At 33.2% G+C, this 25,813-nt stretch overlaps 3 protein-coding genes across 6 annotated transcripts; 1 reads left to right on the top strand and 2 right to left on the bottom strand.

Annotated features, from left to right (window-relative positions):
- The first annotated feature begins 660 nt into the window (after positions 1-660).
- LOC120070077 (transcription factor TCP8) lies at positions 661-3,445 on the top strand. Its single transcript, XM_039021924.1, has one exon. The coding sequence runs from the start codon at positions 1,232-1,234 to the stop codon at positions 2,741-2,743; it is 1,512 nt and encodes a 503-aa protein (XP_038877852.1). The 5' UTR covers positions 661-1,231; the 3' UTR covers positions 2,744-3,445.
- A 2,688-nt stretch (positions 3,446-6,133) lies between these two features.
- On the bottom strand, positions 6,134-11,939 carry LOC120070078 (protein EI24 homolog). 4 transcript variants are annotated; one of them, XR_005479779.1, is made up of 12 exons: positions 11,720-11,935; positions 11,484-11,549; positions 10,419-10,569; positions 9,672-9,724; positions 9,258-9,386; positions 9,092-9,155; positions 8,806-8,891; positions 8,639-8,721; positions 7,713-7,789; positions 7,452-7,567; positions 6,754-7,124; positions 6,134-6,389 (listed from the first exon to the last, which is right to left on the bottom strand). XR_005479779.1 is itself a non-coding variant. In XM_039021925.1 (12 exons), the coding sequence occupies exons 1-11, from the start codon at positions 11,839-11,841 to the stop codon at positions 7,058-7,060; spliced, it is 1,014 nt and encodes a 337-aa protein (XP_038877853.1). In that variant the 5' UTR covers positions 11,842-11,936; the 3' UTR covers positions 6,496-6,892; positions 7,015-7,057. The 4 variants fall into 4 exon arrangements, 3 of the variants coding, with proteins under 3 accessions (XP_038877853.1, XP_038877854.1, XP_038877855.1); XM_039021925.1 differs by lacking the exon at positions 6,134-6,389 and having other exon boundaries at positions 6,496-6,892; positions 7,015-7,124; positions 11,720-11,936; XM_039021926.1 differs by lacking the exon at positions 6,134-6,389 and having other exon boundaries at positions 6,496-7,124; positions 8,827-8,891; positions 11,720-11,938.
- A 9,230-nt stretch (positions 11,940-21,169) lies between these two features.
- Positions 21,170-25,043, bottom strand: LOC120070070 (probable magnesium transporter NIPA4). Its single transcript, XM_039021914.1, has 9 exons — positions 24,614-25,043; positions 24,108-24,164; positions 23,652-23,742; positions 23,414-23,574; positions 23,166-23,293; positions 22,935-23,072; positions 22,526-22,618; positions 21,989-22,094; positions 21,170-21,506 (listed from the first exon to the last, which is right to left on the bottom strand). Exons 1-9 carry the CDS (start codon positions 24,765-24,767, stop codon positions 21,397-21,399), a joined length of 1,038 nt encoding a protein of 345 aa, XP_038877842.1. The 5' UTR covers positions 24,768-25,043; the 3' UTR covers positions 21,170-21,396.
- Between the last annotated feature and the right edge of the window lie 770 nt (positions 25,044-25,813).

The raw sequence follows: 25,813 nt of genomic DNA, 5'->3' as shown, positions 1-25,813 counted from the left end.
GAAAGAGGTTAGTGTTGGACTGGACCGTGGTATCAGAATTGAGATTTGAGATTTAAGAGTGAATAGTGGATAATGGAGTTGCGAAAAGACGGAAGGGTAGAATAGGGAATTCAGGGGGTGGAAATTTAGGGGGAAAAAAGGAACTGTGGTAAAAAAAAAGGAAAAAAAGTAAAAAGAAAAAGAGTAAAAGGAAAGGGAGTTGCATCCTCTTACTTAATTGTTCGATTGTTATAAAAAATCATCACAATGCAATCCACGCAAGCATGGTTCAACTGACATAAAGATTATATTATTAATTTTTAAGTGAACTTTGACTCATTCACTCCACATGTTATAAAAAATAGGTATCTTGAAGATGGTCCAATTATAATATTAATAATAGTTTTTAGTTCTTAGATTATGCTATAGTTTCTATCGGTCTTTAGATTTTAAAATGTTACACATTAAATCTTTAATTTTTTTAGTTTAGTTTCGTTTTAATTTTGTCTTTGGATTTCAAAGTTTTACATTTTGTAAGTTCAATTTTTCTTTAAATACTGACCGAAAATCTAAGACCAAAAAATATTTTTTTAATTATAATTTATAGGGAGACAAATTCTTTTAACTTTTTTTTAATAATATTTTATTTTATTTCGTATGAATATGATGCATTCAAATGGTATATCTTGTAATGCATCCAAATATGACTCTATTTTTATTTATCAAAATGAGCATATCTCAACTCACCTAAAACTTATACTATCGACTTTTAACTTCCATTCTCAATTTCACGCACCTAATTTCATGTAACCCATTTTGCAGCCAACCTACGCCAAGTTTTTTTTAAAGGGGGAGAGGGTGTCCTACCTGATAGTTGAAGTGGGAGAGACTAATTTCACTTTCTTTGTAAAACGGAGTGAGAGTGAGAGTGAGATGAAAAGTTAAGGAAGAGAGAGTCAATGAAAACCCCCCACAAACACAAATCATATAGTAGTGCTTTAATTAAACCCTGTTTCTCTCTTAACATTTTCAAAACAAACCGATAGAGAAAGAAGAGAGAGATAGAGGAGATTGAGAGAATTAGAATATAGAGAGAAAGATAGAGATAAAAGGAGAGATAGAGAAAGATGAGGGAGCCACAAAAACCATAGAAGAAGAAGAAAATTATAAAACATAAAAATTAAAAAAAAAAAAAAAAAAAAAAAAAAGAGAGAGAGAAAGAGAGAGAGAGTCAAAGGGGTTTCCCCACCAAATGGAACTTACAGATATGCAGCAAAGCAACAAGCAGCAGCAGCAACAGCAGCAACAGCATCATCATCATCTCCACCATCAGAACCAAAACAAAAAACATGGCTCTTCTCAATCACAATCACAATCTCCATCTCCATCTCCATCTCCATCCCCATCTTCACAGCAACAACAGCAAATTCATGGAGTCCCTTTTGATGGCAGATCACCAGCTGCTACGGCAGGAGGAGCTCCACCTTTCATGTCTTCCATCTCCACTCTTGTTTCTCTCCCTCCTTCCAATTCTTCTGCATCGTCTTCTTCCTCCGCCTCCGCCGCCCTCGATGCCTCACTCGTCATCGCCACCAGATCCGACACCGCCGCCGCCGCCGCCGATCCATCTCCCCGATCTACCTCCAATAACAACGCACTCAAGCGTTCCACCAAAGATCGCCACACAAAAGTCGACGGTCGTGGCCGTCGTATCCGTATGCCGGCCACTTGCGCCGCTAGGGTTTTCCAATTGACTCGTGAATTAGGCCATAAGTCCGACGGCGAAACCATCGAGTGGCTTCTCCAACAAGCCGAACCTGCCATCATAGCCGCCACTGGCACCGGTACAATCCCTGCTAATTTCTCTTCCTTGAATATCTCAATTCGTAGCAGTGGATCTACTCTCTCCGCTCCTCCTTCAAAATCCGCTCCTCATTCCTTTCATGGCGCTTTGGCTCTCGCTCACCATCCCCATGCTTACGAGGAAGGCTTCGCACATGCTGCTCTGCTAGGGTTTCATCACCAGCAACAGCAGCAACAACAGCATCAACTCAATTTAATGACCGCCGATCAAATCGGCGACGCTCTTCCCAGCGGTAGCGGCGGAGGAGACTCGACTGACAACTATATGAGAAAACGATTCAGAGAAGATCTGTTTAAAGAAGATACGCACTCTCCAGGGGAGAGTAGTGGAGGCGGTGGATCTCCCAAAGCAATGAAGAGCGATCTGCAATTAGAGAAACAACAACCATCAGCTTCTTCGTCGGGGTTACTCCGGCCTGGGACGGCGATGTGGGCGGTGGCGGCTCCAGGTCCGAGCAGTGGAGCGAGTAACACGTTTTGGATGTTGCCGGTAACAACAGGTGGGGGAAATGTGGGGAGTTCTTCAGGAGGCGGCGGCGGTGGGGGCGGCGGGGGATTGGAAGCTCATCAGATGTGGCCATTTTCGACGAGTGGAAACACATTGCAGGCGCCGTTACATTTGATGCCAAGATTCAACATCCCGGAAATTCAGGCGGCGGCGGGAGGAGGTGGAAGAGGCGGCGGGCAATTGCAACTGGGTTCTATGTTGATGCAACAAGCGGCTGTAGGCGGCGGTGGTTTGGGAGTATCGGAGTCGAATTTGGGAATGTTGGCTGCTCTTAATGCTGCTTATTCTAGAGGCGGCGGCGGCGGTTTCAATATCAATTCTGATAATCATCCATTGGAGCATCATACTCACACTAATGATAGTGGAGACGAAGCTCCAAACACTTCACAATGACATAACAAACCTCGAGTAAGTTATTCTTTGTGTATAAAAACACACCTTTCAATTTCCCCTTCCATTCTTAATTTGCATTTTTAACTCCATGAGCATCCATTTCATTGATGTGAACTTGAATTATCAACTTCGAAGTCTGAATTTCAGTTTCCGCAACCAAAAGCAAGAACCAAAGTTCAAGACCATGATATCATGTGGGGATCATTTTTCTTTTTTACATGTTTTATTAATTATGAGTTTTTGTTTTTGTTTTTTTTCTCTGTCTTTTTTTTTCTTCTTAATATTGATGATGAAGAACATAAGGAGAGAGGTAGGGGTAATTTTTTTTTTTGTTTGAGATGATTTTGTTGGAAAATTAGGCAGATGATTGAGAGTGAGACTGTATAGGAGGGAGAGATCTTTATTCTATATTATATGTTTTAATTAGAATATATTTACCTGTTTTTACTTTTTTTTTACTAGAAATGCAATGAATTTGAAACAAAAAAAAGGAATTTCATTTGAGGAAAAAAAAAGAAAAGAAAAAGACAAACTCAAAAGAGAAATGTTCTTTGTGGCTAAGTTGTGTTGTTTTTCTTTCACTTTTTGACCCTTCTTCACTGCATTAAAAAAGAGAGAGAAAAAAAGCATCTCCTTTTTTCTATCCTATCCCTCTATTAGAATTAGAACCATTTTTTTTTTTTTGGTGGTGTTTTTAGATTAGATTAGATGCAATAATGCAAAAGTTTGAACTAACAAAAAAAAATAATTTGAGAATTAGATTCAAACTTTGAAGTGATCACAAAAAGTGAGAGTTAAGTTATGTGGAATCTCCATTAATGGTAATGGAATATAGAGAAAGAAACCCACTGGTGCATGCTGGTTGTGACATACAAAAAATGGATGCAAATCCCAACACATCAATGCATCCAACATAGATAAAATACAAATTCATAATATTATAATTTTCCAAAATTTCTGGAGACCAGATATCATAATTGTAAGTCATAGAAAGTATTGTTAACAAAATAGGGTTTCCCACTTTCTCCTTGTGCAAAATTCACCTCCATGAGTTATACATAGACTAAAAGCAGTACACATATCTAATTAATTATTTCTAAATAAAAAGAACAAGGGAAAATCTTTCTACTAAAACCATTTTACTTCCTTTTAAGTTTTGTGAAAAACTTTGGTTTTATTTGGATTGCACCTATCTTCGTCTAACTCAAGCGGTTGTTCAATAAAAATTCGTCATAGGGTAATTTTTTTAAATGAGTTGTTTTTTATTTTTCTTTGTATGAAGAAACATGTGACTAGATGTAGCCTAATCATTACTCTTTCATTTATGACATACCAAAAGGTCTATAAAGTAATGTTAGCTAGCATCACATGGAGAATTAGATTATTGTTGATATGAATCTTCTCGATACATAATGTATAAAAGTTCATTAAATTTGACAAACATAAGCATCTGTCAACTATTAAATCATTTGTTACTTGTTACATGATTTGAGGTTCAAATCTCCACTACTACCTTAATAAAATCTATTGTAACCTAGAAATAATTATATTATAACATTTTAGCTTACATTTAAATATTTTCAAGGTTGTAGTTCAACAACTACAAAGTAAAGAATCGAATCATCAACTTTAGAATGATAATCACTATTTTTATCTATTGAGTCACATTATTAATAGATTGAAATTTTATAAGCATGGCATCCCAACCATATTTTTAGGCCATTTTAATTTAATGATAAAATAAGTATTCCATCACATTAATGTACAAAAAAAAAAAAAAATTGAAATGTCCTAAAAAAATTTATATAATTAAATGTAAGAGAAAAGGGGAGATGGAAAGAGAAAAAAAAAGTCATTAATTGGGTTTGCATTGCTATAGTATATGATGAAAAAATTCAAATGGGCAATTTGTAATTTAATGGTGTCATCATTTCCTGTTCAACTCAGTTGTCCCCACACCCAAATTATTGCCTTCTACCAATCTTTAATGTGTTCTTATATTAAGATTTTGTACACACTCCCTATGAGAATTCCTTTTTATTTTATATTTTATTTTTCTTTTGAGAAGAATAATTGTCATTTTTCTTTTTGTAAACAATTCGATGTCACGTTCAGACACCCAAAAAAATATCTCAAAGAATCTCCATTTCTTTCATTTTACAAAAAAAAATGAATTCCCAAAACACACTGTCAACTAAATTTATAAATATATCAAATCATAATACCTAATAAATGCGTGAAGCCTCAGACCGTTGATCCGACTATTTGAGTTGGATGCTCTCGGACTATCTGGATACATTCGTCTAATTGGACTATCTGGATGCATTCGTCTAATTGAACTTAAGTTTATTCAAAGATGTAACGAAAACAAAGTTCTTGAAATAAATGACTATTTGTGAAGGTCTCATGAGTATTAATTTACTCAAAGTTCATTTTGTTATTGTGAAATCAAATTTCTTGAAAATTGTTAATCTGCGGAATGTCTCTTTGAACCTTACTATAGTCTCTTCTTTTATCCTTGAATCTAAGTGTCGCATGAATTGAATGATATTTCCTTTAATCATGTTCATTGCTTTAATAATATTGTAGCAGATTCTCTGGCAACCAAAGTGTTGGAAGCGCAAACATCTTCTATATCTATTCTCCTTATCCTTAGTAGTTTGGGTCACTTGCGTCTTTTGAAGCAATTCTATAGTCCGTCCTTTTTTTGGTTGTGTTATATACATAAATATATAAAAGGAGACATTTCTCAGGGAAAAAATCGATTTGATCCCTATACAAATCTTTAGATTTTTTCTTTTCCTAATTTTTTTTTTAAGCTAGACAAATGGATGTAGTAAGTAAACTATTATTAATCAATGCTCGAAATGTAACGCTCTTTTTTTTTTTTTTTTTTTTGATAATAATAATAATAATTATTATTTTGTATTAAAAAAATAGTGGAGATGATGGATCTGTGTATGTAGTAGGTAAGGCCAGGAGAGTACGTTTACATAACATCTGGAGCGGGTGGGAAGAATTAAATATGCAGCTTACGTGGTCCAATCACATTGCTGTTAGGTTTAGTAGTAACGGTGAAGAATTATAAAAATAAATAAAAATAAAAAAAGCGCGTGAGCTTCACACACCTTAACCTTTACTCTTGCTTTCTTCCTATTTCTATATTCATTGTCAGATTCAAAAGTTTCACCCGTAACCATTTGATTTTTTTCTTTGAATACTAAGCTTATAATCGTTACTCTTACTACTAAATTTCTTCCTTATCTATTCTTTACCAATATTTTAAAATATCAAATTATACCAATATTTTAAAATATCAAATTAAAAAAAAAATAACTTTTAAAAACTTGTTTTATTTTTTAAATTTGATCAAAAATTCAGCAATTATAGTTAAAAAATAAACAAATCATCGTAAGAAGTGAAGAAGAAATATGCTTAATTTTTAAAAGTTAACAACAAAAAATGAAATGACTACCCAACGGACCTTCATGCTTCATTTTTCATTAACCAAAGGGAAAAGAACTGATAACTGATACCTTTATTTCCTTCCCTCAGTGGATTTTGGCCCTTTGCAAATGCTTCCAACTTCTCTTCAACCCATTTTCCAGTTTCTCACACAGCATTTTTGTAAACATAACATATCTATCTGCAGATGTGAAAGATATCGAGGATGAAAATCAGCTCAATTCCTTTTTTCTAGAATCAATTTACCTTCTTCTCACTACCAACTTAAGGGACAATTGTATACTCAATTCCATATTAAGTCAGACATAACATTGCAGAAAGATTCTTACCAACTGACCCACAAAATATTCCATTCTTAATTATATATTCACACACTGAAGTGAAACAAATAGCTGGAACAATCTTTCTAGTAAAAATAGATTATTCACATAATTTAACAAGGTTACAGCAAAAGAGTGGATAGATTTCCGGAACAATATTATCACTCAGCATCACAGATTCTTATCTATCCACCCAGAGAAGTGCATGTACCAATCGTTTGTTACCTATTCGATATCTCACACTGCAACCAATCTTCCAAACTGTGGCTACGAATCAGGCTATGGTTTGTCTTCACCTATGGTATTGTTTCTGTACAGATAAGGGAGAAATCACTTGTAGCGTCTGACTTGAGCCACTTGGATTCTGCTCCATTGGACAGATTAAGAATTGAGAGAGAATGCATTATGCAGCGACAGCTTCGTAAATAAATGAACATACAGGATACGTTCCGAATAGAGGGCGGTGGCTAGTGAATTTTGGCTTACTGTTCATAAAATGTATGTGTATTGACCCAGATTCCAGGGCTCGTTATAGATCCTTGTTTTGCTGCATCTTTTCTTGTGATTCACGAGGGAAGAGAGTCAAGAGCTTCATCCTGCGAGGTTCAATCAAGGGGGGAAAAAACATTGACAGACTATCCTTAAGTTTCCTTACTTCAGGGACAGTTTTAATCTAATAAAGTTCAAAATATCTCACAGTTAATGTTTTTCAGGTTTTCCATTCGGTAGTTTACTCTCTACAATTTGTTATACTGCTAATAAATTTCTATTGAAGCCATCTAGAAATCACATTTAGTCAACTTCTACTATATACAGATCACAAGATATTATTATTTCATCAGAAATCCGAAGCTTATACAATTAGCCTAAGCTAATCATCATATTTTGCAAATACAAGTTTAGGGTGAGGAAAGATAACTTACGACAATGTATTTGCAGCATAGAATATTGGAAGTCTCCCCAGTCCTGCACATTTCCAAGTTGTTCTCTGTGAATAAATATCCTGCTCGGCAACTGAGCCTGTGGCTGTCAGAACAAACTGACAAGCATATGGGGGGGGTGAAAAGCAACAGGAACCGTAAGAAGTGAGTATTTCAGGAAATAGAACATTGTTACAGATTTGAATGGAAATGAGTTTGTGCGTGTGTGAAGAGAGGGAGAGAAGGAAAATGGTTTCAATTTACCAGTGGAAATAAGATGGCCATTACTCCATAGCTCACAAGTGGTGAGAAGAAAAATATAGCAAGAACGCAAGGACTACCTGAAAAGACCATTAAACTGGTATGCCTCAAACTTCTCAAAAGTATAACGTATTGCCCATAATTCACAACTATGGAACACAATCATGACAAGAAAAGAGAAACGAGCTCAAATTTTAATTTATTTTTAGAGACACAAGCCTTAAGTCAAGCACAAAAGAACCTAAACTCTAAGATACGAAATAAAAGCAAAATGTAATTAGAAAGAATTTAACATCATCAAATACCTCTCGATATTTGCATACAGTTACAGAGCAATTGCTCACATTTGTACCAATTTTGTTAACCAATGAGTTAAATGTTACTGCCATGAGCCAAGATATGGCACTTGAGAATTATAATCGTGGTTGTCTAAACATTGGGAGTGAGACAGGCCAAGAATAGAGAAACAATAAACTGTACAGAAATGATGGTAACATATGGATAAAATCTCAGGTAAATAGAGAACTGGGAAACCACCCCTTGAGCCAGGCTTGATATCAAAACACTTAATTCTTCTCTCACCCTCCCCTCCGCCAATTTATAATTTCTTTTTGAGTTCAACAATGTAGAGGTGAGTATTCAAACATTGATCTTATGTTTTAACGAGATGAGCGTATGTTTACTTTTTTGCTTTATAGTATTCCAATGATAATTAACAAACTTAACACTCCTCCTATCAAACTAACTAAACAACCATCTCACTGAAAAATAAACTAGTACAATAATACTAATCTTTATAATCAGGCATGGCATAATAGGAGCTGCATTAGACTAATTTAACAGCAGAATTTCCTCGCTAACCTTCACAATCAAAACTAGCAAAATATAGCAACTAAAATAAATAAATTGATCAAGTCATGGAGTCTTACCAAAACCAGCAAAGAAAGCCCAGTTAGACTCAAAAAAGTCCAACCTTCTATCAAGACTCACTTCTGAAAGGTTCCACTTGTACCTACAAGTTAAAAATATGAATGGAATAGTTCATCAAGTGAATAGTCAATACACATCATAAGTTATCAGGGAAAGCGCCACATACTCAAAACAATAGTAGGCATACATCCAAGAAAGAAGCAGAAAATTGAGTGTCTTTCCCACTAAAGGCAAGAAACCTGTAGCATAGACCTACATATATCAGAAAACAAGATATTTTTTAGAAAATTGGATACGAGTAGAAGAATGTGAATGTGTATGTATAACTGAAACTAAGCAAGTCAGCTTCTCAGATGCTTACAATAAAAGAAAGACAATCACATATAACCAAGTGAAGTAGAAAGAGACAAATATAAGAGCAATAGGGAAAAACAAAATTTCAAAGCTATTACCTCAAGGAAGAAGGTGTTGATAAGTAGTAAAGAATATAGCTGCTCTCCTATTCCTATTACAACCCTGAGAAAAATTTTAGGTTAAACAAGTATCAAGCAGAAACGTGCCTCAAACAAGCGACAAAGAAAATTTCAGAAATCACAAATGACCAAGTTAAAAACCTACCTCCCCAATCCAAATGATCTTCCAGTTTGAGCAGCATTGGAAGATCCATCATTTCGTCTTGAAAGGTCCACTACAGCTGGCTCAGATTGTCCCATTGCAGCAAAGCCATGTTTAGCAATATCATTATACCTGGACCGGAAAGAAACTTTTTAGAAACTTCGGAACAACAAATAGTTAATTTGAGAAAACTACCAACAGAACACTTTACATCCGAATGTAATGAGATACGCCAGGAATTTAAATGTAAAAGTCTGTTAAATGTAATATCTCAACTCATCATGCAACTCAAAACTCAATCATGAAACCATGTGGTTTGAAGAGTTCATAAGTAATAGAAACCTTTTAAGCCAAAGTTGAGGCAGAATTGATAAAGTAAATGTGAGAATGTTAAAGAAAATAGAAGGGAAGAAATACCAGATATTGCTCAGAATGAAGCTGAAAATGTACATTGGATAGAACCAGAACAACTGCAAGCAATATTAAAACAAAAACAAAAAAAAATCAGTCAGTAAAAATAATTGAGACGAACACACAATAAATAAATATGTTATCCAAGGTTCTTTAATGAAGTCATTACATATAAACCGGTTAAGCATAATAATCATAGTTTGCAGTCATATCGAAACAGCAAAGAATTTGTCCTGTCGAACAGAAATATTATAATCCATAAGAATATTATGGAGCTTACAAAAAGAAAGGTTTATAAGCGGTAATATTAAATGTGGTTCGTCCTTTTCCAATTAATTTTGACAAATCCATTGTTGGAAAAGTTAAAGCACGGTTTGGTAACCATTTGGTTTTTGGTTTTTTAAAATTAAATTGACTTCCTCTATATTTCTTATAATGATTTCATCTTTCCTAAGTAAAAGAGTTGAATTCTTAGCCAACTTCCAAAAACAAAAACAAATTTTAAAAACTACTTTTTTTTTTTCTTAAGTTTTCAAAACTTGGCTTGGTTTTCAAAAACATTGGTAGAAACTAGAAAGTATATATCCAAGCAAGAACTTTGGAGATGAAAAATGTGTTTGTAGGCTTAATTTTCAAAAATTAAAAACAAAAAATCAAATGGTTATCAAATAGGACCTATTTGTGATGCATGCCAGAAAAACAACTTCTTAATTAGTTTCAGAATTAAGAACATGGTATCAGATACGTACTTACATAAAAAAGTTGTATCAGTCCAAGACGTAAGAAGGAATATAATTTTAAAATACCACCAAATGCGCCCAAATTGTGAGAATCAATCACTGATTGCTGATCAGGTAATATCCATTGTAGGGTTGGGATGATAACTGAGTTTAGGATCAAAAGACTGCAAAAAAGAAAAGCAAGAAAGATGCTGACTTTTCATTGTTTAGCGTTTTGTTTTGTTTTGTTTTTGTTTTTGTTTTTTTTTTTTAATAAGAGATACAGGGACAAGTGCTGATAAAAATTTGATAAGGTCAAAAAAATCTCTGAGAAAATTAAGGCCTCTTGGATATATTATTAAGTTGTATTACAAAAAACAAAACCGAAATCCACGAGATACAAGAATGTGGAGATCCCCCTCATCCCCCAGAAAGAGAGAGGGAGGGAAAGAAGCTTTAAGAAAAGAGTCTAGAAGTAGGTTCCTGAGTCAGTTCGCTTAAACCATTGCCCTAGAGACAAAACTTAGTCTTTATTAGATCCAATACTTGGTTAAATTAATTTATCTTACGAAATATAATCTTAAGTTTTAAGAGAACAATGCATAAATTGACAAAGATGCAAGCAAATTTCCATACGATCAAACAAAGAAATATTGTGATTTTATTTCCAAAATTGAATTAAGTTCAAATTAGATAGATTCGTTGTAATGTGGAAATAGAAAGAATGCAAATTGCTAACATAAACTAGGCTGTGATATTCAATTTGGATTCATTACAAAAAATTTATAAGAACAACATAAGCTCCACTTATCTCCACAATGATATGATATTATCCATTTTAGACATAGACCCTCACAGCTTTATTTTCTAAACCTCGTCCTTATACCGTGGAGATAATTGCCCTAACTCATAAAACCATGATCGATTCCTTTCATAACTAAGATGAGACTTTGTTTGCATTACTAACCCAAGTTAGTATCTTGTAGGGGGGATAAGGGTAGTCAAAAAGATTGTTAAAGAGCGTAATTCAGATACACAGCAGAAGAACCGACAAAATGATGCAGAGCAGAGAGAGATATAGTGGACGGAGTAGAATTACCTTCCTAAGAAGATCAACCCATTTAATAAAAAACACTGACCCGTCCGAATCAAAAGCTTTTTCGACCTGAAATTCATTTACAGATGAAACTATAAAAATATCCAAAACCACAAAATAACTTCATAGTAAAGAAATACATCCAAATTAAAACCATAATTAATAATTTTTCAAAGAATCCCAGTCCAGTAATCACAGTGATAGAAAATCAAAGAGTGAAGTTAAAGTAGAAGTGAAACCTGCGACAGAGGATGACAACACGGTGAAGACAACAGGCGTCAATAAAACCTTCAAGCCATAATTGAGAAGCCCTCCTGAATTTTTCACCTACAACCTTAATCAACGGCTCGGCAGCATCCATCGTTAAAATGCCACAATGTTGCCGGAGAAGACAGTTCTGTCGCAGCCCCCTCAAGGTCCAAGATTAACTTAGCTTTAGTTGGCTTCGCAATGAAGGCAGCTGTCTAAACGACGACGTTTCAAATGGAATTGCACTCCACGCTTAGCTTGACTTTTTGTGGGGTATTTTTGTAAATATAAAAAGTAGTTTTCGCAAAAGTGTTTAAAAGAGTGATGAGATGATTTCAATTTTCAAATACCTGCTTATTCTCTGATGATGATCTCGAATAGATTTTTCTTTTTTTAATATTTTCAAATATTTATCCAATCAAATCTATTGAGACGTATATACATTTTCGAACTTTTTGCAGTATCTTTATCCATTTTTTTATCTTCCCATTTCTTGTAAACCCTATAAAAGTAGTTATTGGATTTTGAGAAATAATATATTCACTCTTTACTTCCTATTCTTCCTACTTTGCTCTTATTTTCAATATATATATATGTTCACCCTTAATCTAGGGTTAATTAGATTTTTGAGGTGAAATTCGAATTTAATTAGGAAAATTGGGTTTTTTCAACTTATTTAAGTAAAAGAAGATGTTTTCAACTTATTTAGGTAAAAGATATGTTTTTTTTGTCATTATCCAAATGCCTCTCTTGAAGAGATGCATTTTAGATTTTTTTTTTCTGCAACTGAATGCGTCTCTTGAAGATATTGCATTTATTAAAAAAAAAAAAAAAAAAAAAAAAAAAAAAAAAAAACTTCTCTTGAAGAGACGCATTCATAAATAATAATTAAAAATATATATATATATATTTGCTTTTATTTTTTCATTTTTTAACAACCCAAAAACTAATTCTTTCATTACTTATGTTTTTTTTACAATTAATAATATTTCATTTGTTTAATTCTAAATCATTGTTACCTAAAATCAACTATCTCACTAATCTCATTTTTTATTTTAATAGTAATATTATTAGTTTTTTAACCGTATAAACAATAATGTTACTTTGATATTAAGAAATTTCTATGATTGATTTGATATACTCAATATTAATTTTTAATTTCAAATTATTGTTTTTGTTTAAAGTTGTTAGAAACTTATGCAAAAATATAGATATTTATTTATTATAAATAATATTCAACGTTCTTTAGGATATGTTGTAGATTGCAAGTGTATTTTCGTGACTAAATTTAATTATATGTACAATTTTATTTATTCACGACTAGAAGAAGATCTTCAATTACGCCTAGATCGATCATGTAGAGTCATATAGTGTCCACGATCACCACAATCTCTTCCACATGGTTGGCTTTCCTCTGTAAAGTGTATGTACATGTGAAGTTTGTCCTTCTTCCATACTTAGTGTACAAAGGGTTGTTGGGAAAAATTAGGAGAGGACAACATGGAAGTATGTGTAAAATGATCGGATGGCTTGTTGGATATTCATTCCGAACATTAGGTCGAATAGGAAGATCCTGATATCTTGCTGGATCACCTTGTTCTTCCATTGGAAGATCACCATCAAAATATCGCACTCGATATATAGAGGTGACTATGCAAGGCTCTTTTAGTAGATAATGTCAAATTTGGAAGCTCGGCCTAAAAAAAAAATTGAATAAGAAGTTAATGACTTTAAAATTTATTTTGGTGTGCAATGAAATAAAATCAAACAATCCTATTAAACAATAAACTCATACCAAGTGATAGGATTCTGCTTTAGTTATGTATCACCGGAATACCATTCAATATAGGAGGTCAATTAATAACCAAACTTTGACGATTTTCCCAGATTGAGATTTGAGGAGCCAAATATGCAATCCAGTCTTGCTCATGACTGCCCCTTAGATCATGTGAATGGAGTCGGACGTCTGTGTTGCAAGTGTAACGACCCGACTCCCTAGGACTTAAGTTAGGCCGTTACTAAACACATGCATGCGTGAAACTTAAAACGACACTCTATTGTGATGCTAATTAAATAAGGTAAATTTAAAACACTTATGCATTTAATTTCAAATATTAAAAACAACGATAGGGTACCCATAAGTCATAAATGATAATAGATAAATCTTTTCTAAATAGCAAGTTTAAACATCAACACTAAACGCTAAGAAAAACATGAAAAGAAGTTTAAATCTCATGAGCGGAAGCAAAAAACTGGTCCCAATAGCTCGATCACGAATTTCGCTTGTCATTTGCCGGCGCATCCCTACTCTTACCTGAAACATAAACATGAGAAAGGGTGAGTATAAAATACTCAGTAAGTAACCCCACTACTGGGGTCAAGCTAGGCATCTATGTCCTCTAGATGCCTACTTCTAATGGAACATATAAACTGCTCTAGTCCTCATGGGATACATATATACATGAAAACTTATTTCTATCCTACTATAGTTGAGTATGTCCACTGCCTCTAGTAAGTCCCGTAGGACGCACAACATCTGATGAATCCCGAAGGAAACACAATCTCTTACATACGCATGGTTATGCATACACCTCTTTTGTATACACATAAACCCACTTAATGTGTACCTCTTTCGTACACATGACTACGTATACACCTCTTTCGTATACACATAACCCACTGAAGGTGTACTTTCGTACACCTAGTTAAGTATACACCTTTTTTGTATACACCTAACCTACTAAGTATGTACCTCTTTCGTACGTCTAGTTATGTATACACCTCTTTCGTATACACATAACCCACTGAGTATGTACCTCTTTCGTACACACCAGATCCTCTCTATAAATGCAGGGATGTGTACTTTTTCGTACACATGGTTTAAATGCAGGGATGTGTACTTTTTCGTACACATGGTTAGGCATACACCTCTTTCGTATACATATAACCCACGGAATATGTACCTCTTTCGTACACCCCAGTACCCTAGGTATGTATCACTTTTCTACACACCAGTCCTAATACATCTCTTTCATGTACTAGCGCCCTTGGACGTGCATTACTTTCATGCAGTCACATAGTCTAGAAAGGAAAGAAGATTGCATGCTAATTAACCTCAACATACATATTTAATCTAGTTTTAAATGAATCAACTGTAGCACATCACTTTCATGCCCTAAGTCATGTAAACAAGGCAGTATTCGGGACTATATAAATCAACAAATGTCTAAGGTTCATCTAGCTTTAAGACACCCCAATTTGAGTGCTACTTAACTCATAATTTAAGGATCATACTCAATCATCATTTCATATAACTCAGAGCTTATACGTAATCATATTCCGATATATTACCACATGCTCGTATATCCTTCATAAGCAGTCCATCCAACCTCAAAACAAAAACTGCTACAGGGTCCTAAATGTTAAAATCTACCGTGCATCGCGCCTGGCACAAAAGAGATTCCAGTAGTAAGTTCGTTAGAGTTTGAGCTCAATCGAACAAATTTATCTCCTTCCTTACTTAAAAAGAATCTTGAATCGAATTCGAAATGTTTGCTCAAGTCGAACTACCTATAGATACACACCGAAACGAAGGGTGTTAAGAACCCAATTAAACTCACCAATTGCACACAATCTTTACTTGACGGCGACTTGGAACGATCCAATCTCCAAACCAAACTCCTATCACACACTAACTCTAACGTTCTGGCATTATCGACGACTGGGAACTTAGCGACTGCAAAACTTGAGGCTGGGCGTCGATGGCTGGGGGCTCGAGTTCGTTGCCGCCGATCTGAGTAGCGGCGACCCACGGGCGGACGAACAGCACCCCGACAGCGACCACGAGCGACTGGGGAGAGACCTTGTGCGTGTGGCTCAGACCGTCGACGCGAGGAGGTAGGGGCGACGGCTAACCTGGGGGTGGATCTTCGGCGGCAGGCGGTGGCGATTGGGGTCGACGAGCGACTACTTCAGATGCAAACACCGAGCGACCGAGGCGTTCCGCGAGCGACTAGCGGAACTGACGTCTGGCTGGAGGTGCGGATGGCCGGCGGCGGATTCAAGGGCGGCTGCTGGTTTCGACGGCTAGGGTTTTCACAAAAAAAAAGGGCCACGGTGAGGAGGAAGAAGGAGAAGGAAGTTTTGTTTTTATATAAAAAAAAGATGATGATAATAATAATAATAATAATACTTAAAACTTAAAAAATAAATAAATTAAACTTTATTTTATTAGTTTCCTTATTCCACTTTATTTTATTAATTTCTTTTATTTCCCAAAATGTGAGATTAATTCCAAATTATATAAAAATGAAAATTCGGGGTGTTACAGCAAGGTTGAGGAATTTGTTGCAACATCACAAATTGACGCATCACACGATTTGGATGATACTAGTCCACAACGAAAAAGCATATGAATGGACATCTAAATGTCCATATCTCACTGCCATCGAAACAATATGGCGGTAATAGTTGGATGAGATGATTGTATGGTTCCCAAATAATCTGCATGCATATGTGTCAAAATACGAATGAACCAAAAGATTGAAACATTATCAATATATGATATATGAATGAATAAAATATTACCTGGTTAGGCATATGCGTATCTAGTATGTACCTATACTGTACTAGAACATGCGTCGATGCTCTAATTACAAAATAGTTGTCATTCCATCTACAACAATCAAAAGTTGAATTTTAGCTATTAGTATTTCATAATGAACACAACAATAATGAGGTAAATATGCTTAGCGTACTGCAAGTGGTCTGTCACCTAAGTTGTTATCATATCAATGGATTCGTCGAGACGCTAAAGGAGGAAATCGATCCCATGCCTAAATCTACAGCAATAGAAATGGGCCTGCAATGTCTTTGACATCTATAACTGCACCTTTGCATAGTTGCCTATATAACCATGCAAGACATCCAGTCCCCTAACTGTAAGTCTCAACAATATCAAAATTTACCAAGAGAGAAAGATACATCAGGTGCACTCTACTGTTGGATTTATCGGAAAATACCAATCCTCCAATCAATGTGAGAATATATGCTTAAGCATATCATTGCAAGTTTCTTCATCTGCATTATCTGATAGATGGGCGAAGTTGTTAAATTGATCAGCTAACCATGGCAGGCTAAGACGACCTCCCTTAAGAACAGCGACATTCACGATTACGCCTAAAAAAGGGCACAAAGTTATTCCTAGTCATAGTTTAGTGACCCAATCAACGGTCTTCCATTAATCGGGAGTCTAAATTGGATAACTACATCTTGAAGTGTAATTGTACACTCTCCATGCAACATGTGGAAAGTGTGTGTCTCCTGCCGCCATCGTTCCACTAATATTGTTATCAGATACTAGTCTAGTTGTATAAATTTAATACAAGAGACTCCATAGAATCATGCAACTCGTAGATAGTTCAATATACGAGGGTTTGGGTTCTCTTGCCTTCGAATAACAACCTCTCTTCACCAACAATGCATAGCATTGATATGTTCATCTTCTCAAACAGCCTTGGATCTATGGTTGCGCTGTAAGTACAAAACCGAGTCGTTTGTATGGCCTTGTGGTAACATCCTCGTCCATATGATCCCATAAAAAAAATATTAAATTTAACTTAAATATTTACTAAAATCAATGGGATTACAATCAATAAAGAATACACCATCATTGTGTAAATACAATCAATAAATACAATGACAATTAATAAAGAATACACCCTTCGAATGTAACCAATAAACACAATGACAATTAATAAAGAATAAATAAGTAAAAGAAGTTACAGTCAATAAGGAAAATTAAAAATAAATAACTAAGTCGCATCACGAGCTCGATTGGGACAATTTCGTCTATTATGCCCTTCTTGTCTGCAAATTGTGCACCGTCTACCCCATCATCTCTATTTATGGATAATGCATCACATAATCCATCGATTAATGTGTTGAAGTCAACTTTACGATACATGTTTATACGAAGATATGGTTGCCTATCATATTATATCCCGTTTGACCCATTAACAATGTTTCCATGCATATAACATAAGAATTCCACAACGTCCATTGTAGTTTGACCAATGCAATCTAATATTTATCATAATATATGTAGGTATATATTAGGTCAACTATATTAATGTGTTATTACTATTTTTATAAAGGAATGTTTTTTTTTAAAAAAAATAAATGAATGTTTTTTTTTAAATAATATCCACTTTCAAACAAAATAATAATAAAAAGTATGAATAAAATCATGATAAATATTATTACTAAAGACATGCATCATCATTTGACCATAAATCAATGATAAATATTCTTTTAAATTGACATGATTTTTTGTTTTTTAATCATCATAAAATTTACAATATTAAAGTGAATAATCCAAAATAAATTGATAACAATAATACTAACAATCACAATAACAATAACATTAACATTCAATATTCAATATTCAATAATCAATATATCATTCCAAATAATAGTAAATAACTATATACATAACTTGTGAATAACTTGATTGTAGAGTTTTTCTCAGAAATAATAGCCACGGTAAACAAAATAATAATAAAAAAACCAATACAAAATTATGGACATTTTACATTTTTGTTTCATTTGAGAAATAAAACGTTTAATTAATCGACTATAAAATAAAAATTTCAATTAATCCACTATAAAATAAATTCTCCAATTAATCAATTATAAAATAAAACGTTTTAGTTTAAATCCAATACCACTGTTAACTTTAAATTCTTATTTAAATACCTATTTTTAGATTTCATTTTCTTTATTTAATTGGTTTTAGTTTTTTTTTTCTCCACGAAATAAAGTAATATCACTATTTCTTTTTATTAGAAACATATTCTTAATTTTACATTTAAAACTACTAACAAATTTTAAAATTTTGGCAAAATGAAAAAAGATGTTTGATTATGCTCCTAATTGCAAACCTTTTTCTTTTACGTGTGATAGATATAGATAGGTATGTGAGGTAAATTATAGATTTTTAGATAACATTAGATTGTTTCTTTGAACGTGAATTAAATATAATTTTGATTTTTAAAAATTTGAGTTAGATTATTTTTACTAAAAGTATGGAGAAAATGTGATTTTTTTCTTGTAAAAAATCCCTCATTTTACATGTGATGCTAAAAGATATGGAAAATGTGATTTTTAGTATTTTTTTATTACGTATGATGCTCAAAAATAAGAGAAAAGTAAATTATTAATGATTTCAAATGTAAATTTTTTCTTTTTCAAAGCTAATCATTTCAATATAAACAAAAATAATACCCTATTTATCTAAATAGTTTTAAAAGTGTTTTTTTGTCTAATTATCTTTGTGAAGTACTTTATTTTTCCAATTAACCCGTTAGTACATTTGATTTTGAATTTATTAGGTCATTAAAAAATCTAGAATTATTTAAAAGTCTAATAACATATTTTTAATACTTAACCTGAACATATATAGCAATTCTCCCTTATGATAATATATGAAATTAAACTAATATAAAAAAAATTATGAGAATCAATACAAAAGAAATTAACCCACTATAAAAAAAATATATATCAACTTATTAAAAGAAAAATATTGCACCTTACAAAAAAAAACTTTGAATAATGGTTTGTAGAACTTTTTTTTAATATAATATCCACCGTAAACAAAATAAACATTAAAAAACTCAGTAAAGATGATCAAAAACTTATGTTTTTGTTAAATAATAAAAATATATCAACTTACCAAATAAAATACTACATTGAAACAAATTAATAATATGAAGGTGGAAATGAAGGTAGAAGATGATCGGTATTTGAAAATAAAGGAAGAAGGTGAAGAAAATAGGATTTGGGTATTTGTTGTTTGTAAAGGAAGAAGATGAAGAAATGAAAGGAATTTCGGGTGTTTGTTGTCTGTAAAGGAAGAAGATGAAGAAATGAAGGGAATTTTCGAGTGAAGATGAAGAAATGAAAATTCGGTCAGGATGAAGATGAAGAAATAGAGGGAAATGAAGGGGGGTTTTAAGTCGAAATAAAGGGGAAGAAGATGAAGTCTGAATGCGTGACGCATTTTGACTTAATTTTTTCTTAATGTGCGGAAAAAAAAATATAGAATACATCTCTTCGGATAAGGACAAAAAAACATCCCCTTCCCCCTAAATAATCGAAAACACCCCTTTTTCCTAATTAAATTCAAATTTTACCCTAAAAATCTAATTAACCCCTTATTGTGACTGACATGTTCATATTTCAATTATTACAATTTAAATTAGTTTTGATAGTTTTGAGTTTAATTAAATTTAATCTTTTAAGTTTCAAAATAAATTTTTAGTCTTTTAAGTTTTAACTTTTGTTTTAATTTGATCTAAAGGTTTCAAGATTTATATTTTTAGCCTAATTTCTTTTTATAAAATACTCACCATCATTTTTTGTGTTACATCTATTAATTAGTTTTAATTATTATGCAGTCAAATTTCAAAATTCTTATTATGCAGTCAAATTTCAAAATTAATTTTAATAGAGTGAAAAAAAAAGTTAAAATTATAAATCTTAAAAATCAAATTAAAAAAATTAATTATAAAATTATAAAATTATAAAATTTAGGAATTAAATTGAAATTAGATACTAAAATCGTAACATTCTAAAATTTAAACCACCAAATAGAAATTAAATCCACAAAGTTATAAACTAATAATCATCTCGAAATCGGTGATTCCATTATTCACATCTTGCAACTATTAAACTTAAAATAATAATATAAGCCCTATGATTTACCCTTTTATGTAATCACACTAAAGTCAAACTTATTTTCCACTTTCATAGTTGCCACAGTTCTGATGTGTGTATATATATATATATATATTTGTTTGTAATATATATATTAAAAATAAAAAATTTAATCAGAGAGGAGGTTAGAGACGAGACGGGAATACCGTACCCGTCCTCGTCGGGACCCAATTATAATTCCCGATTTAACTCCATCTCTGATAAACCGGAGATTCCCACCCTGATCGGGACGGGGACCCGACCTCGTGAGGATTTTTGCCAACGAGACACTTACATCAAAGCTTGCTTCTGTAAATGAGATTCCTATGAAATTATTATTATTATTATCATCTTTCTTTTTAAAACAAGAGAATTAAATTTCAAAATGTTATACGTTTAGTCCTTAAATTTACTCACTATTCATTTTTAGTAGTAATGTCTATCATTTAAAAACTAATAAACTAATTAAGTTTTACTATACTACATCACTATTAAAATTAAATTTAACATTTTACTATCTAATTATTTCAAATTAATTAATAGACATTAATGCTAATGACTAAACGTGAGTATTTAACGAAGAATCGAATTTAAAAGTGTGAATAGACGAAATTGAAACAAACCTTAAACGAAATTTTTTTTTTTTAAAAAAAAAAACATAAATAAAAAGCGAGGTGGGACGGAGGAACTCAAAAAAATTTCCTTAATATGAGCTTTGATATCCCTTAAATGAGCCAATTTGTAAATAATGGCTCTAAAATTACAATCCTGTTCATATACGGGGAGAGAGTTTGTATGCACAAAAAGAAAAATACTGGTACAATAGAAGGGGGAAAGAAGACCAAACGAAGATATTCCCAACTTCTATAGCAGTTTTTCTTTAAAGAATATTATCGAATTGTATCATATTAATTCATGGCAACCTCATTGATTCTTGCCGTCTTAAAGGTATGCCTTCCAAACCATTATATTCATCCTCTTCCATGTGTTTGGGAAGTCGTATTGGCGATGATGTTGATATACCTGTAAAATTTGAAAAACGAACATCAGATTCTAAAGTAAGATTAGGTGGATAAAAGCAGTCGACATTCCCAACTAAGGACATGTTTGAGAGTAAATCTGAAATGGCTACAATTACTTCAGGCATTTTCAAAATCATTCTAAACCAATATTAATTATATAAAAATTGCATATGTATATATAGTACAACAACTGCGAGATGGGGATGAAGATGGGAATGGGAATCAAACCTTTAACCTCCGAGGAAAAAGGTCATGCTAGTTACCACTTTGGTGAAAATTGTATTTAAAATGTAAAATGAAACATCAAAATAATTTTGAATGACTAAAAGTGGGTTTTGGAGTGATTTTAAACATGAAAAAAAATATTTTAGCTATTTTAAAATCAGTCCCAAACATGCAGTAAAAACTTGGTGGATAAAAGTCTGTTTGACCAAGAATGGCACTGCCAGCCAATGTTTCAGTTGAATAATATCAAGAGCATACCATCAACCATGTCCTTTGTTTTATGAAGAAGAAAAGTCCCTGAAAGGATAGTCACAAATCCACACAATTCTGTGATAACTTGTGATGGGCTCTGCCTATCCCAATCCTGAAAATGAATAAGGCAATTTTTGTTAATCCCAGTATCGAATATCTTGCGATGAACAAATAGCGAAGAGGCTGCGAGCAGTTGTATAAGCCAAAAGTCAGTCTGAAAGCACATAATTATGTTGTATGCTTCTCAATATGCTGTATACTTCTAAGATTTGCATATATTTGAACCATGAGCTCGTAGTGGCTCATAAATCAATCATAAAGATTGTGATATTAAGAGTCTGTTTGAAATGAGATGCTAGGAGCTCAGAAACATTGAACTTAAAAACACTTTTTCAAGCATTTAGAAAGTCGTTCCAAACAAATCACTAAAAAAATATTTGGGGCTTTCTTTTTTACTCATTCTCATTGAGAAACACATCCTTAACAAGTGTATTAATGACCAATTGATTGCTAAAAGACTGTCGGATCACATTATAAATATACCTTAAACATGATAACACTTGCCAAAATGGTCAGTGATGTGAACATCACGTAGTATATGGGAGATACAACAGCAGTGTTAAAAGTATCAAGGGCCTGAAATGAGAAGGAGAAGAAAAGGTAAACAAATATCATAGAATTCTTGATAAACAATTTATTTTTCGTGTTAAATTATCACAACAAAACAGGTATACTAGATTTCATGTTGAATGGACCAAAAGGTGCACGAAATAGTGGCAGTGTGTTTATGAATTATCAGTCAAATTGTACTGTATTCATTATTATATAGCAAGATTGTTAACTGTGTTCATATAAACTCTGTAGGATCAAGAATGGAGCTAGAAAAATGGATCTCTTGAAGATCGCAGCAGAAAATAGGAGAAAATGAAAATAAACAGAAACAACCGGTTACCTTGTTCAGATAGTTCATCTGAGTAAGCAAAAATGTGGTTACAATTATAGCAAAAAGCCAAGTTTGCGGATAAACGAACTGATTTACTCCAGATAGTGTCAACTTCATGGCAATTCCAAGAGCTTTAACACCCATAACCTGCATGGCACATGAATTTTTCCTAAGCATGTACTAAGGATGTAAAGGAAAGAAAACATAATGAGCAGTTTATAACGAACATAGTGTACTTACCGATAAAGAACCTAAAAGGGAACAAACTCCAATATAAATCATTATGTGTGTCTGGCCATATTGAGGTATAAAGTGGAATATAAGTATGAGAGCAGAGGTTATGACCAAAGTCGCATACAAAAGAAAAGCTGCCATGGAAAAAAGTTCACTGTTATAAAATTTGTTTAACTCCATGAAGCATGAGACTATGGAAACGAAAATAATATACTGAGAGAACTGATTCCAAGCAGCATGCTTTGTACTCGTACCTGGCTCCATTGCCATTTGCCAAACTTCTGTCACGGATTCTATTTCACGTTCTTGAGGAGCATGAAGAACAATGGTTGTGGAGCCCACCACACATAGAATACAACCAAGAACTCCAAAAATATGTAACTTCTCCCGTAAAATGAAATGTGCAAGAACAGCACTGTTAGGACAAGATCAAGAATTAGCATTGAATTCAACACATTTATACTTTCGGATTGAGCAATCTTTGACCCATGCCTGATTATTATGCTGAGAGCTCCAAGAGGAGTGACTAGTAAGGCTGGTGCAAATGCATATGCCACGAAATTAGCAATTTCTCCAACAATCACTGTTAAAATGATAGTGATCCATTAGATCTAACTCCAAATTCACTTTTCAACTAAAGCCACACAACTATGAAGAACTCGTTCGTTTGATAGTTAGTACATAAAAATATCTTGCTTTTGAAACTTATAAACTATGGTGTAAAATCCATAACGATCATATTAGTTAAAGAGACAAGACAACTGACATCAAAGAGATTCATCTACATTAGAATCCATGGGTTTCAAGAAGCAATGCTTCCACAGGTTTCAGAGCACAGATAGGTTTCTTCTGAAATGTTTTAGCTGAATCGAAAAATCGATACTGTTGCAACTTGCAATCGGCATCTCAGACATCAATGACCAATCGCAAAGGGTGTTTGAAACTCACTTGTTATCATGCCCAACCACCACAACGGCTCGTATAAGTAGGTAAATCCGCCCGCACCTGGAAGGAATCAATAAGCAAAACTATAACTAAAAGAAATCATTCAAATCAAGCAATTCCAAACACTAGATGATTGATTACGGACCACGAAATAACAAAATACAACGAACTACGAGAGTGGAAGTTGTTAGTAGATTTAATGAAACCCCCTTAGATTTTGATCCTTCCCACATAATTTAGAAGGAAACTGGTGTGACAGAGCTCAAACAGTTTCTCACTTCGGGTACCACCTAATTGGATGCGGATCAAAATAGGCAAATCTCTAATAACTCGAGCCAGTAACTTAAACCCACATTGGAAATGACATTAAATCGACATCCATATTTCCAAATCCGATTAAAAACATTCCCAGACGAAATGGGGGAAGAAATTCTAAAACCAAAACTCAAAATGATAAACTCCAAAGCCAAATCACATTGCACATCTTAGAATTGCCGGAGGAAGCATACCTGCTCTGATTCCTGAGGCACCGGCTTTCTTCAAGCCCTTCTTCTTGACAATGAAGCTCCCACCAATGAAAAAGCTGGAAGAAAGTGCAAGTATGAGGCCTTTTAAATTGTCGGAGGACATACCCTCGTGCCAACTGGGAGGCTCTGCCGCCATGGGAGGAAAGTAGCGGCTTAAGGAAGCGATAAACCAATAAAAACACCGGGTAGTTAGTTCATGGCGAGCAGCAAAGAGCAAAAATAGAAATGGGTGGGGAAGATTTGAACATGAAGGGCGGTGGAAACTAAGACATGGGTATGTCGGCGCTTATAAGAGCGGCCCCCCGGTGGGGAAGGGGAACTGGATACAGCTGGGGCGCTCCTGGGATTGGATCGGAATCGGAAGGCAGTCCAAGAGAGAGAGAGGGAGGGAGAGATTTTCCCCCAATGTTTTTATATTATTATTTTTTAAAAAAATGTGGACTCAACTCAACTCGGACTTGGACTCGGACTTAGAGTGGAAGAGGTCGCCTCGCTATCCAATTTGGGTCTCTTCCCAATCAACACAACACTCACAAAATCCAAACTAAAAATATTTTAGTTTAAATATTATTTTGGCCAATATAATCTAGTACTGTTATCTAACTTATTTATAAATATAATAAAATCTAATTCTCAATCAACAACCTTTTATTATATTTAAAAATATTTTTAATAATTATGTCATTTAAAATAATTATTCTTTAATCTAAGTTCTTATAATTAAAAATATCTTAAATTTAATCGTTCAAAGTTGATTTATTAAAATTGACAAAAAAAAAATCATGTAAGAAAATATAATATATATTTAATTAAAAATACATTGATTAAAATCTGAAAATATGGAGACTAAAATTGAACATATTTCAAAATATAATAACTAAAATGACATTTTAACTTAATTTTTATCTTAAAATAACTTTTTGTCTTTCTACTTTAATTTTATTCCACTCTAATTTTGATACTTTTGATAAATTTTGCTTCAACAAACCTTAAATTTAATCTTTCAGAGTTGACTTTTAAGACTATGGAAATATCGTAAATTTTAAATAGCAATATCAGATGTAGTCATTTTTTAAAAGAAATTCAACAATAAACTAATAAACTAACGATTAAATTTAGATAATTAAAAGTGTAAAAACTAAATTTTGATGAAACATAGTTTGATGCCCACCAACTTCATAA

This window comes from Benincasa hispida, unplaced genomic scaffold (genome assembly GCF_009727055.1).
Source record: "Benincasa hispida cultivar B227 unplaced genomic scaffold, ASM972705v1 Contig887, whole genome shotgun sequence".
Lineage (NCBI taxonomy): Eukaryota > Viridiplantae > Streptophyta > Magnoliopsida > Cucurbitales > Cucurbitaceae > Benincasa > Benincasa hispida.
This window is presented reverse-complemented; position numbering and strand designations above follow the sequence as displayed.